This window comes from Synchytrium microbalum (assembly GCF_006535985.1).
Source record: "Synchytrium microbalum strain JEL517 chromosome Unknown SmJEL517_scf0021, whole genome shotgun sequence".
Taxonomy (NCBI): Eukaryota; Fungi; Chytridiomycota; class Chytridiomycetes; order Synchytriales; family Synchytriaceae; genus Synchytrium; species Synchytrium microbalum.
Window position 1 is genome coordinate 247,416 of NW_022158370.1, and position 13,528 is coordinate 260,943.

Sequence of the window (13,528 nt, forward strand, 5' to 3'; positions counted from 1 at the left end):
CCAGTTTGGTTTTCAAACGACAGCTCATCCTCCATCGCTGTACGCGTCACCACTTGACAAACATTAGCAAACACATTAAGCCATGTCTGGATACGACAGAGCTCTCACAGTCTTCTCTCCTGATGGCCAATTATTCCAAGTCGAATACGTACGTCCTCGTCAAGTAGCTTGTCATTACTGTCCTGGATGTTTTGTCACTAAACTTGAATTTCCCAACTTTTAGGCATTAGAAGCAGTCCGAAAGGGAACTTGCGCGGTAATTATATTCTTGATATACATTATGCATCTAGTTTTCCTGCTAGCCATTCATATGCAAGCTGCGCGTGTAGACAATTCTTCATTGAACATAAAACTTATTACCAAACATCAATCTTACAGGTTGGAATACGAGGAAAGGATGTCGTAGTATTAGGTGCTGAAAAGAAATCTGTATTGAAATTACAAGATCCACGAACAATCAGGAAGATTGCCATGTTAGATGACCATATTTGTATGGCTTTTGCTGGTAGGTTGGAATCCTTTACCATTGAAATGAAGTTTTACTCGGAATCAAATTTGAAATTCCGAGTGTTGTGTGCACGACTAGACTAGAAGGGAGCATGTACTGATTTGCTCTCTCTACTTACGTAGGACTGACGGCAGATGGAAGAGTATTGATCAACAAGGCACGAATGGAGTGCCAGAGTCATCGTCTGACTGTAGAAGATCCCGTCTCTGTCGAATACATTACAAAATACATTGGTGGTGTCCAACAGGTCTGTTTCTACAACACAACAAGTATTAACTCACCAAAAAACTGACTATATGTCTACACAGAAATACACACAATCCGGTGGTGTCAGACCATTCGGCATATCCACCCTGATTATCGGATTCGACGTGGACAAAATCCCCAAACTGTATCAAACAGACCCCTCAGGAATCTACTCGGCATGGAAGGCAAACGCCATTGGCCGATCATCCAAAACCGTACGAGAATTCTTGGAAAAGAATTACAAGGATGACATGTCGCGTGATGAAGCAATCAAACTCGCAGTCAAATCATTGTTGGAAGTAGTGCAAACTGGTGCCAAGAATATTGAAATTGCTGTTATGGGGTCAGATGCTGTATTGAAGAATCTGGACTTGGATGAGGTTGAAGCTATATGTGCTATTATTGAAAAGGAGAAGGAGGCTGAGGCTGCAAAGAAGAAGGGCGGTGCTGCAAGTCAAACTGGAGGTGCTTCATCCTCATCGTAGATTTTTAGCGCTTCCTTTCTTTAAAGTTGTACAGCAAAGCAAAATATATAGTGATATAAATGAAACGAATGGTCGGACCTGGTGTGTTGAATTCCGCTTTATCCTTTTTATGTCGACTACAGAATCTGTTTGCAATCTTTGTGATCTTCTCCTACCTACAGAACAACCCCATTGACGGAGTTCAACTCAAACTATTTGACGCATCATTTCTACAACCGGTAAAATACAGCATCCAAGTATTCTGTACAATGGAGCAGAACCGAAGGCCTGCATCAGTTGGACGTCCAACTGTTGAAACTGATTTGTCATATGATTGTTGCTGCATATACACAATGGCCAATAGAAGAATCTGCATTGGTTTGTAATACTAGTCACTTGATCTTTGCCTCATCCCAAGGCCCACGATTTTGGCTATCATCATCAATTCAAAATTAGTCACAAATCTATGCAATCCAAATCTGCGACAAGATAACACACTTTTTGTACTTGTGATGAAATTGTATGAGAACAGCGGGTCCTGCAAACGTCACCAGAATCAAAACCGCCATGTACAAGAGACCAATAGGCGGCGATAGATGTAGCAGCATGGATATAGATATGATGCCCATAAGCAAGGTCAGAGCTACATTTGAGCTGTTGCTTGATCTCTAATGATGAGGTTAAAAATGCGACATAATTGACGGAAAATGCTTGGTTTACACTCACTCTCAGCGCCCTTCGAAATCCTGGTAGCAATGCACACAACTCGAATGAGGTGGCCATGAGAGCAAACACGTGTAGCGAGGTCGATAGCCGAGACGCTAACAGTACTGAAGCAAAAATGGCAGCGTTTATCGAGACGGAGTCTGGAAATCTTGTGGAAATAGTAAATGAGCAAATATATCAAGTCTTTTCAGTATATAAGGGGTCAGTCAAACCTGAATGTCACGTTCTGCTCAACATTATAGTCATGAAAGAGCCAGTTGCAAATAAACAGAAGTGTCGTGAGAGCATAAAGAGTATCGTCCGATGTATCTTGCGTCAGAGTTTTCAGGACTGGAGATAATAGTAGCAGGGCAGCCAAGAGTAACGCGACTGCTCGAAGTCTTGTTGCGTCTGTTTATCAAATAAGTAAGGGTAGAGACTTGCAGTTTTGACTTGGCACTCTCCAACTAACCGAATTCGATCTTACCAGATTGAATCCATGCTCCCTGCTGACACCACAACACAATCCCACCAACAAAAAGGAGCGCCAGACCCAACGACACCAGAAAAGTTGTCGAATGTTTGGATTGCAATTGGGTAAAGCAATAGATCAACATGATGGTGGTAGCGACCTGTTGAGTAATGGCTCCAGTTTGCATGACTAGATTCCAGTAATTCAGAGGAGTTGCATCGTGGTCTGTAGTGGGTTTGAATTGTTAAAATGTTAATACTCAACTTTGATTTGAATTTGCAAGGCTTACGTCGCTCTTTGACGAAGGTCAAGAAGGCAGGATCTACGTGGTTGTCAGGATAGTTTTGCTTTAGGTATAGCTTGCGCTGCCATGGTGCCGGCTGTGCTGCACGCATATCTCACATTGGGCCTTTTTGGGACGAGAAGTGGATGGAAGCCTTTTGGATGGCAAACAGGACGAAACCGAAACCGCTGTTGCTTCGTGTGGCTCTCTATGAAGGTGAGTTTGTGCGGGGACGCATCCACGCCTGGCTGTTTCTTCCTGCTGCTGCTGCAACCCGCCCCAGACTTGGTACGAGTCTGGTCTGTGGGTGGAGGTCTATTTCTATGTGATTTTACAAAGCTGCAAGCACGAGAAGTAAGGGATGCGAAAAATATATCAATATATCGATCTGTCTATGTATCTATGTGTCTAGAATGGTGATTCGGGTTGGAAGAGACACGGTGTACGTGTTGTGCCTATTTCTAACGACATTCCAGCTCCTCTATCCAACACATCGTGACGAAATTGTCGTTCATCAAGACTACCTATTCTGCTCGATCTCAACATTTCATCAGTATCATCATCACTATGACGAGGTGTAGCGTCGTCCTCAATATTATGGTCAAACTGCCTGACACGTCCATTCAATTCATAACCACCATAATCATCTGATGGTGAACATTTAAATGACCGGCTACGTTCATAAATGTCTATGCTTGACATCAGCAGTCACGGCGTTTGCTGCTTCTTCGTCTTGTAGCAACGTTAGGGCGGCCTGGAATGTCAGCCCAAGGTCGTTCCATGATTTTATTTTGGTCCAAGAATGCCAACGTTTGATTGAAGGAGATCTTGTCCAAAGTTGCAACGCCCGAGTGTGTTATCCATTCGACTGTATTCGTTGGTATGAACTGTACTGTAGTCATCCCAAAAGATGAGGAAAACGTACCAGCCTTCTTGGTAGAATATGGTATAACCGGCGCTGGCATCAGTTCCAGCCTGGAGAGATCGTGCCATCCAAACGGTTTCTTCGCAGCCAATGTTGACTTTTGCAAGGCGTCTGCGATGGCTGTACTTTTCTCAGAGATAGACTAATGATGAATTCAGATGAGTTAATGTGATCATTTTGGACGCCATCAGTCTATAAACAGCAATAGATACCCACAAACTCGTCTCGAACTTTGTCAACAGCCAGTTCAAAAAGACCTCATTGTCGATACTGATAATGCATAACATAAAATTAGTAGGATAGGCAAAATTTATTTGATGACCCTCATTCTCCCAAATTTTCAGTTGTAAGATGGATTCTTCTGTCGTTGTCAAAAAAGATATAGAAAACAAACTGTCAACGAGCATTTCTTCATCAATATCAAGCATCTACATCACTAAAGAGGGTCGCGCGTACCAATTAATACCAAGTTGAGATTGCCACTTTCAAATTGCGGCGACTTAGCAAATTTGCACGTAGACCGAACACAGCTACATCCATAATTTGGTTCTCAATGTCGTCCAAACCACTTGAGTGAGGTTTGCGCATAGAGCTCATATCGGTCAAGTGAGAAATTAATCGATGTGTTAGTTTTCGATTTGGTGGGATTGACAGTATCTTCTTTAAGAGCTCTGAACCTTCCAGACTAACTCTCATACCAGCAATTTTTACAACCAACAGTTGAATCTCAGGTCTCGTAATTCCAACATCTGTAAGTCTGGGAAAATGTCAGCCGCTTCGTCATGACCAGCCAGGAGCATTTCATAAGTCCGTGCTACTTGCAAACTTCGGTCTGAATAGGACTATGAATGTGATCAGATGTTAGTCAGTGGATTTTCTTAAAAGATTTGCAATCAGGAGGTACCGTTTCGTCTGTTCTGAAGGCCATTCAACGAAACAGAAGTGGAGTCTCTGGCGTAAGTACTGCCAAAGGGAGGATAGCATAGCTAAAGAGCATAATTAAAATCAAAGTGTTGAGGGCTCTCATTGTAGGTGTCTTTCGTATCTCTTCTGTGTCCGTAGTTCTTTTTGAAGATGTCAAGAAAAAGGGCAGACATCGAGGAGTGGCTGCGGTTATGATTTCGCAAAATAAGTAGCGCGTCGCATTAAATGCACGTAATCATTTGTCTTGCGCGTTTATTGGTGCGAAGTCTGTATGATTTCTACAACAATTTCATGATTGCGGCATAAAGCTATATCAGCTATAATGGTGCCTCTGCATGGAGAAGCAACTTGTTCCGTGATGTCACACATTGTGACAGGGCTTTCCATTGATCATCACGACTTCGCCTCACACTTTGATCAAAGTTTATATCATCTAGACGAACCCGGTTGGTTGGCCATTCGGGGTCATGACTAGTGCCCGCTACAAAACTATGTTCGTGGTTGTTTGATGATCCAAAGCGTCTATACTCATGAGAATGATCTTCACTGTGAGCATTTGTTTTAGTGCTGTCCAAAAGTAGACAGTCGTGTGACGCTCCTCCAGATTTACACTCTAAGCGATAATCAGCATAAGTCATAGGACTACCTCGGCGTGCAGCAAGTACACTGCCTACGATACCGACGAAAGCAGTCCATTGCTTTCGCTTGATTCTATAATAGTTGATAGCCGCTTCGACTGATACTTCATCAACATCTGTAATACTGCATTGAGACGCCCGGTTTACAATCCATTCACCAACCTGACGAGCAACATCTAAAGGAATATTCTGAGCATTCGAACCGGCCTGGTTTACAAAATACTCATTTACTGGTCCTATTTGAATGTCAATAACCCTAGCAATCTGTGTCAAAAATGAGTACTTTTTCGCAAGGGCCTCGTAAGGACGGGTCTCATTATACTTACTCTTTCTTGAATAATACGAATGCGATCTTCAGTAGCGAGAGATACCTGCCACACACTCAGAAGTGCATCATTAACAGCACTCTTGAGCATTCGACCCATTGGACGCCGATGTTGCGTATCATCGGGAGACGGCACGACAAGACTCTTAATTGCCAGTCTCATCAACGTATCAGGATCTTCTGATACTGCGTCAACCAGGCGGATTACAGGATTACGTTTTGAAGTACGTCCAAATAGATGAAATGCCTTCTTGACTGTAAACATATCGGATACGTCTACACCTTTGATTGCCTGTTCAACGTATTTGTCCAGCGACACATGTGGACTACTTGCTGCATGCTGAAAGCCACCTAAGTTGAGACGAGAGAAAAAGCAGATGTCAGGTTTTTTTTGACAGGTCCTGGTATCAGATGTTGCTAGTTGCAATCTGCTTCATCAACCAACCTGCTATTTTTGCAAATTGGATTTGAAGTCCAGGTGGGCTCAGTTCGAATCTACGCATCTTGTAGTCTCCTGATGCGACACTATACAATCCAGCAATGCTTTTGCTTCGTTCTGAGAGAGGCTATAAAGTAAGGCCTTAGTCAGCTGAGTAGTTATGAAATGTTCAAGGCGATACCATTTCCGTCTTCTTCTGTAGCCTTTCTGATGATAACATCCAATTCAACATTGGGGGATTTCTTGTTTGTGCTGGAGCCGCGATGACGGTAGCATGCATCAGCAATGTAAATAGTGACAAACCATTGATCGCCTTCATTTAGCTCTCCCCTATCCTATATCGTAGTTACTGATTGCGTAGAGTTAGACGCAGTAGTCTGTTTGAATTGTTTGAAATTTGCTTTGAAGCATCTACACACCGCCGACCTTTGGCGATTCAAGATGAGTCGAGACCCAATTCGGACATTTTGATCCGGCCTCAGCATAATATTGTAGGTATTCCTAGGCCACATGTAGCTGAAGAATAGTTTGCAGCAGTGAAAGGTGAAAGCTCAAATGTAGCTGACTAGAGCCAGATGTGTCCGTTCAAGAGCTGATACGAGATGTGGAGCATGCATGACGCTAACAGCAAACGAAAGATTCAAATTTGGTTTAGTGATGTAGTCGAAACTGAGGCTGGACCGCAAGTTTTGCATTATCACTGACCGAGGGCAATATCAGTCTGCTTGACCGTAGTCTCGAGGTTGAGAAAACGAGTGTTTCTAGTATATTTGGTTTGGTGTATCTTGCTCTTGCGGTCTTGCGTACTCCTGTGAGAAATTGTTGAACTTAGACGCAACGAAGAATGCGAGAGCCAAGACAACCCATTGCTCAATTTCGAGCTTCGAGGCTGAGAGACGACACAGTAAACTGGCATCTTGACATGAACATCCTATTGAGCAGCGGGAAAAATCACGGTTCTACAATCTATAGTATTGTAACAGGGGATACAGCATTTTGTGCGCAATATACTAAGGCTCAGATGGGCACTAGGCACAGAATGTCAAATGTCTATCAGGAATGAGATACTCCCATCTCTCTGCATATATTTTCCTTCCTTCGTGCTCATTGCTCAATGACAAGGTACTTCCAACAGTCAAACGAATCACTCCGTCATTACAACAGTCCCTTCAATATCACTTATACGAGATGAGTCGCCACGACTACGTGACGAATCATGGTCGTGAGATGCTTCAGTGTTGTGTTCATCTTGCTTATGAGGGCCTTCGATATGGGGCTCCATTGCTACAATTTGTCGGCCCTGTCGACTATGAAGGACACCATCAATATAATGCCCAAAATACTTCCATTCTTCCCTTTTCATTTTAAGAAATTCAAGAGCATGATCAAAGGATACACTATCAATGGTGCTAACTCTAGAATTGAGGCCCAATATACAGCCTTCTTTTTGATGATGGGAATTATATCTTTGTGCACGCCACCATTCTTGGTGATTTTATCGAAGGCTTTCAATTGAAGCACGACATGCTTCGAAATCTAAGATGGTGTTGACGAATGCTAAAACACGATTAATTCATTCATGGCCAGCAATAAACTTTGTATTTTCCTTTTTTGTCAGACTTCAAGCCGAGCAGACGCCTCAATATACATCCAGACATCAAAAGCTGATCCTGAACACATCCAGAACACTTTCGATTGGAAGTGGATATTCCAAGATCCTCATCGGTATAAATGAATACATAAATACATTCATCAACTCAGTGGGATCTTCCACAATTGCGTCAACCAAGTGAAGTGATCGATAGTGTGTAAATGGAAGGCGAAGAAGGCTCTGACCACGAGATAGATAGTTGGGCCTAATACAGTCTAGCTCCATGATTTGCTTCCAGATGATGGACAAGCATTTAGCGGCGTCATATGGCCCTGTTGACCCAGGGGCACTGTGATAAGATAAATAGAACATCGAAAGCGTTTCAGAGTCACTAATGATTGGCAGTGCCATTTTCCCTCGACTTTTGGTACCGGTGATATTGACAATAGTTATCTGTGCATACAATGAGAGATATTCATCGATCAAGACACTGCCCGTCTCTGTGCGCGACGCACGTCAACACCCGGTCAGCCCATGCACTTCGATGGGAAAGAGGCTACAGAAAAGACTGTTTGGGTATGTTGAGAGAGTGAGAACCAAGAGCATGCGACGAATTCCACAGTATGTCCAGCTTTGAGAGGTTTTTACAGCAGTTCTGGAAAAGGAAGTCCAAAAGAGAAAGTGACTGGCGTGACAAGCATCATCAGGATGGCAAACAGACCGTTTTCAATTCTCTCCATCTTGCTTCAGAGTTGTAAATGATCTACGCGAAATAGAGTAGCGAAATGTTGACGTGTCCAGTTGATGCATCAACGATTTTCCACGATGGGAACTGACTTGTACATCAATCCTAAGTATAGTCATTTGAATATTGAGCTCTCTCGTGTCTGATCCAACATGTTTCAAATGTCAAACATTTTGGCGTTTTCATTCAATCGCCAAGTTTTCAAAGAGATAACTTACCAGCTGCCAATGTTTACACGTAGCTCAGTTCTCCGTGAATGTATACAGGTTGCACCTCTTTTAGAACGCTTTGGATCTGTTTTGCGTGAGCTTCCGGTTATTGGGTGTCGAGGAAACGATGTGCAAGTTATAGAGCTACCAACGGACTTTCATCACGCTATTCTGGTATGAACTGCATCAGTTTTGAACGCGTTTTGATATTTTACGAATGCAACTTCAATGACTCACTCTCTACTTAGAATGGCATTCATCAAGCTCGCAAGAAAATCACTTTGGCATCACTCTACCTTGGATTTGAACAATCTGACGTGGCAAGTTCAGCTCGTTTTGGACATATATCATCGTATATACAAAGATCGGATCATCTTACTGGCAATCACCTCCAGGTTGCAGCTCTGAAAATAGCAATGACCAACAACTCGAGCTTAAAAGTTCACATACTGCTGGATTGTCTTCGAGGAACACGTGACAATCAATCATCATTAGCGTTGCTATATCCTCTACACAAAGAACACGCGTCGCAATGCCGACTATCCTTTTTCCTGTCGCCTCCTGCCAGTGGGTTGTTGAGATACCTTCTACCACCACGTTTCAATGAAGTTTTGGGATTACAACATATGAAATGTTATTCTTTCGATGATAATGTCATTATGAGCGGGTAAAGGGCACCTATACTGTGCCTTCAATGTGTATTTATTTTGTTGGTCTAACGTTCTTTTTGCATAGTGCCAATTTGAGCACCGATTACTTTACAAATCGACAAGACAGATACATTTCCGTCAATTCGCCGACATTATCTGAATATTTTAATGATCTAGTCACTACAGTCGGAGACGCGTCGTATCACGCACCTAAAGAAGAAGGTCAACCCACACAAAGAGATTTAGTGGGACCAGAGCGCGGAATATACGGTCTCTTATCAGCATTTACATCACGATGGGCTGGTAAATTCACCACGTCTAACCCTGACGATGACACGCTGCTTGTGCCGAGCATACAGCTAGGAGTCGCTGGATTTCGGCAAGACGAAACCATTGTAAAAGATTTAATTGAATGTGGATCAAAGCACAAAGATCCGTCATGGACAATGCATCTAAGCTCGGCCTACTTTAACTTTCCACCTAAATATTGTCAAATGATTTTGGACTCGTCTGCTCAATTTAAAATAATGACTTCGGCTCCAGAGGTATGTGATTGTTTTGGGGTCCTTGTTTGCGAAATGCTATACTTACCCCTTCAAGCAAATGTTTAGGCTAATGGATTTTATAACTCGAAAGGCATTTCACGGTTCTTACCACCAGCGTATACATATCTCGAGTCAAACTTTTTGAAAATGGCTAGACGGCATAGGCCAATAGACGCTGTTGACATATCAGAGTATAATCGACCCGGTTGGACCTTCCATGGAAAGGGTGAGTTCTGGCCGATTAGATCAGAACATCTGAAGGTTACTAAGTCGATTTTTTGCTCATTGATAACAATACTAGGTCTGTGGTGTTATGCTTCTAACGAGCCATACCCATGTGCAACTATCATCGGGTCTTCCAATTTTGGTATACGGTCACTCATGCGTGATATGGAAGCTCAAGTAACGATCTTGACTATGAATAGTGGACTTCAGCAGAGAATCCATAAGGCAAGATTCTGTTCTGTTTCCTCAAGTCATATTCTTCGCTCACTCTCGCGTATCTAGAATCTCGAATTCCTAAGGTCTCATTCATCCACTGTTGACGTTCCGACCCTAACAAGCCCTGAACGTAAAGCTCATTGGCTAACCAAGCTTACAGCCTTGACTTGTAGAGATATGTTTTAGACTTTACACAAGCCTGTGTTTGTGTATTCCGATGTAAGGTTATACCATTAGACTTAAATTATATACTCTATTCTATATCATGAGATGCAAACACGAGTCGATTTAGACTTGACAAAATCATTTACAATGTCACGATCTTGTTCAAAGTACTTTTTGACTTTTGTAGCACTTTTGAGATCAAGATCTGCGACACGAACTTTGAAAGCGTATTCTTGGTCACCAATTCCAACTGCACCATCTCCATCCGTTGGTTGAACCGAGTCAGAAAGCCTTAATGTCCAGCAGTATGTCAGAGACAAAAAAAACATGATTGCGCTCGAATCATTTGCATTTCGCATATCACGTACTTTTCAGTCATCGTCACAAAGATAGAGATATCCTTCAAAGTAGTGCTGATACAAAACTCGTAAAGGCGTTGTCGAAGTGCTTCAGCGGAAGCAGAACTCGATGGCACTATTGAAAACTACATCAAGACCTCAAGGTGGGAGCCTGTGATGCAAAAATATAGTTACCTCTTTTTTCCAGATACGTCTCTACGATTCTCTTCCAGTTTTCAACGTTTGGATTTACTAGTGGCACGTTATGCCGCAAGAGCAAAGGGTACAAGACTTCAATGTCTAGCGAGTCCAGCTCACTCTGGTGGAGCTTGACTAGGTTCAAAATTCCATCCTTTTTCAGTGCTTTGGCAGCAAGAGTCCATAAACGATCCAGAGCAGAATCTCTATGAGTCCGAATGAATGGTCAGTGCGTGATTTCAAAAAACGAGAGGATTCAGGCACATACTTGTTATCATCTCGCATAAACTTGCTTATGAAAGTCACAAAAGCGTCCTATGTGACAGCCCAAAAAACAATTAGTAACATCCGTGCATAGAGTTGATGCAGACTCTCATAAGACTGCTCACACTGCAACTATCTACGGCGGTACCATCGACAAATGCACGCATGTAAGTATGCGGGACTCGATACAAATCTTGAAAAGCTTCAACCATCCTTGTCTCGTCTCCTGAAAACACATCCAATGGGCAGAAACTGCAAGGAATGTAGTCCTTATTTCGAGCAACTCTGAAAGCCTGCATTCTACAGAATCTACAGGCTTGCTTCTTGACTGGAGAGACTTCTCCTTTAGGTAGGAATCCCCATTTTAACTGAGGGAGGAAAAAGGGTCATACGAACATTAGATATTTGTTACCTCAACAATCTGGTCCCAACCTTAAGTTCAAGACACAACTCGGACGGAAACTTCATATCCAGCGCTGGAGGCCACTTGAATTGCGTATGATCTCTCATGAGGATTCCGACATCTTTGGTCGTATCCAGTGATTGTTGTTTACGATGATCTGTCCGCAGTGGTTGAATCATTTCAGCCAAATCCTGCAGAAAGTCCTTTTTGACTTGAAGTAGAGCCTAAGTGTACAAAAAATCAATAAAGAGCGGCTGTATTGCGTTTAACACAGCGTGCAATCTACCAGAGAATCAACATATTTAGATCCCAGCAACCGTTGCGTAGTCTGACGTGCATAGGTAATCAGCTCAAACGAGCTAGGAATGTATTCTGCATCGGATTTACGTTCTTTTTCAAGACGCAAAACCATTCCTGACTGCGAAATCGCAAGGTTGAGTTTTGTGTCATTGTCATCAGGTACTAAAAGGCAAGCAAACATACAGCCCAATGATCTCCTCCAATGTAAGACAGCACCAGATTCACATTTCCTTCACCACGGAAGCTCCATAAGTCCGGTTTCAAGAGTTCAGGTCGCTCCTCCGAAATCACGTTCATGTCATTTAGAGCAAGCCCATGTACTGAAGATTGTAAGCGATTAGTTTCTGAACTCGATGTGCGTGTTTTGCTGACAAACAAAATTCACAATCTCTCTTTCACTTGACAAACTCAGTCACGACACGAATTTACTGAATTTCCAAAAACGTCGAATCAAAACGGCAAACGACCAAACTTGAAACAAAATGAGGTAAGAGCGAGACAAGAACAGGATACCAAGCCGTCCACTCACTCACTACGTCTATTCACTTACTAGGTCAAAGTTTAAGGACGAGCACTTGTTTGGTAAAGTCGAAACGGAGTGTCGTGTTGGCCGACAACCAGACCAGCTGATATTCGATTTCAATAGACAAGAGGAAGCTAGAGGCTGACAGGATACGTCAAAAGTACCCAGATCGTATTCCATGTATCGTTGAAAAGGCCGAAAAGAGTGACATTGCCACCATTGACAAGAAAAAGTACCTGTACGTGTGATTGGGTTTGAAATTTGGACTACAGCAAATTCGCAAAGAGTACGTCTGATCAACCAATGTGGATCTTCTACTCAAATAGTGTTCCGTGTGATTTAACGGTCGGGCAATTCGTATATGTAAGTATCTTCTGTTCCAGTAGTCTCGTGTGTGCGAACCCAACCTAACACCGTACTATGTTTTACAGGTCATTCGAAAGAGAATCAAACTATCCCCGGAAAAAGCCATCTTCATATTCGTCAACAATGTACTCCCACCATCATCGTCGTTACTAAGTCAAGTCTACAATGAGCACAAGGATGAAGATGGATTCCTGTGAGTACTTATATATTGTTTGTCTGTCGAACGAGAAGATACAACGACACTCAGATTCTTGCTACAATTCTAGATATGTCGTTTACTCGTCTGAAAACACATTCGGTTCTCAAGATCAGCAGGACTAGGCCCATTCAACTTATTTGTATTTTTCTCTTTTGCTCAAACATGCTATCCATAAATTGATACTCGATACGCTCAGTAGATCGCTTTGACGCGTAATTTGTACTGCGACGATGTCCTCTTATGTTGTTTGTTTCGCACCATACTGCGACTTCTTGAAAAAGGGAAGACGGCTAGATCAGGCCAGCATTAAACGCCGAGATGCTTTCAACAACGAAATCAGCTTCCAAGTTGCAAGCGTCAAGTGTTGAACTCGTCACACTGCTGGATGCTCTCCGTGACAAACGAGAACATTTGTCACAAGAAATCTCGACCGAATCCAGTCGCAAATCCAACTTGCAAGGACAGATAGAACAGCTCCAGGCTAGTTTCGACGCTGTATCTATAACCTTGAAACAGAAAATTAGTGAAAAACAGGTAAGAACTGCACCAGCATCAACCAATCGTTTTCTTGATCGCTAATGTTTCCCATTTAAACAGAAGCTGGATGAGGCCATCAAAGAAATAGAAGAGGCTTATGCCAAGGTACCGACAATACACGATGC

The 13,528-nt window shown here is 42.7% G+C and overlaps 5 protein-coding genes across 5 annotated transcripts; 3 read left to right on the top strand and 2 right to left on the bottom strand.

Moving 5' to 3' along the window:
* Nucleotides 1-82: 82 nt before the first annotated feature.
* Nucleotides 83-1,239, top strand: SmJEL517_g03756 (uncharacterized protein; the record flags this gene model as incomplete). Its single annotated transcript, XM_031169684.1, has 5 exons — nucleotides 83-148; nucleotides 224-256; nucleotides 379-505; nucleotides 631-755; nucleotides 817-1,239. 5 exons carry the CDS (start codon nucleotides 83-85, stop codon nucleotides 1,237-1,239), a joined length of 774 nt encoding a protein of 257 aa, XP_031024352.1.
* A 443-nt stretch (nucleotides 1,240-1,682) lies between these two features.
* Nucleotides 1,683-2,790, bottom strand: SPT14 (phosphatidylinositol N-acetylglucosaminyltransferase; the record flags this gene model as incomplete). Its single annotated transcript, XM_031169685.1, has 5 exons — nucleotides 1,683-1,886; nucleotides 1,945-2,092; nucleotides 2,157-2,334; nucleotides 2,411-2,620; nucleotides 2,685-2,790. 5 exons carry the CDS (start codon nucleotides 2,788-2,790, stop codon nucleotides 1,683-1,685), a joined length of 846 nt encoding a protein of 281 aa, XP_031024353.1.
* Nucleotides 2,791-8,492: 5,702 nt separating this feature from the next.
* Nucleotides 8,493-10,296, top strand: PGS1 (CDP-diacylglycerol---glycerol-3-phosphate 1-phosphatidyltransferase; the record flags this gene model as incomplete). Its single annotated transcript, XM_031169686.1, has 6 exons — nucleotides 8,493-8,648; nucleotides 8,723-9,141; nucleotides 9,210-9,669; nucleotides 9,736-9,895; nucleotides 9,971-10,071; nucleotides 10,177-10,296. 6 exons carry the CDS (start codon nucleotides 8,493-8,495, stop codon nucleotides 10,294-10,296), a joined length of 1,416 nt encoding a protein of 471 aa, XP_031024356.1.
* A 77-nt stretch (nucleotides 10,297-10,373) lies between these two features.
* On the bottom strand, nucleotides 10,374-12,075 carry IPK1 (inositol-pentakisphosphate 2-kinase; the record flags this gene model as incomplete). The annotated part of the gene is made up of 8 exons (XM_031169687.1): nucleotides 10,374-10,566; nucleotides 10,644-10,749; nucleotides 10,809-11,017; nucleotides 11,080-11,126; nucleotides 11,201-11,443; nucleotides 11,508-11,702; nucleotides 11,765-11,896; nucleotides 11,962-12,075. 8 exons carry the CDS (start codon nucleotides 12,073-12,075, stop codon nucleotides 10,374-10,376), a joined length of 1,239 nt encoding a protein of 412 aa, XP_031024357.1.
* A 185-nt stretch (nucleotides 12,076-12,260) lies between these two features.
* On the top strand, nucleotides 12,261-12,988 carry SmJEL517_g03760 (uncharacterized protein; the record flags this gene model as incomplete). Its single annotated transcript, XM_031169688.1, has 6 exons — nucleotides 12,261-12,265; nucleotides 12,332-12,360; nucleotides 12,425-12,539; nucleotides 12,628-12,664; nucleotides 12,733-12,860; nucleotides 12,934-12,988. 6 exons carry the CDS (start codon nucleotides 12,261-12,263, stop codon nucleotides 12,986-12,988), a joined length of 369 nt encoding a protein of 122 aa, XP_031024393.1.
* Nucleotides 12,989-13,528: the final 540 nt, after the last annotated feature.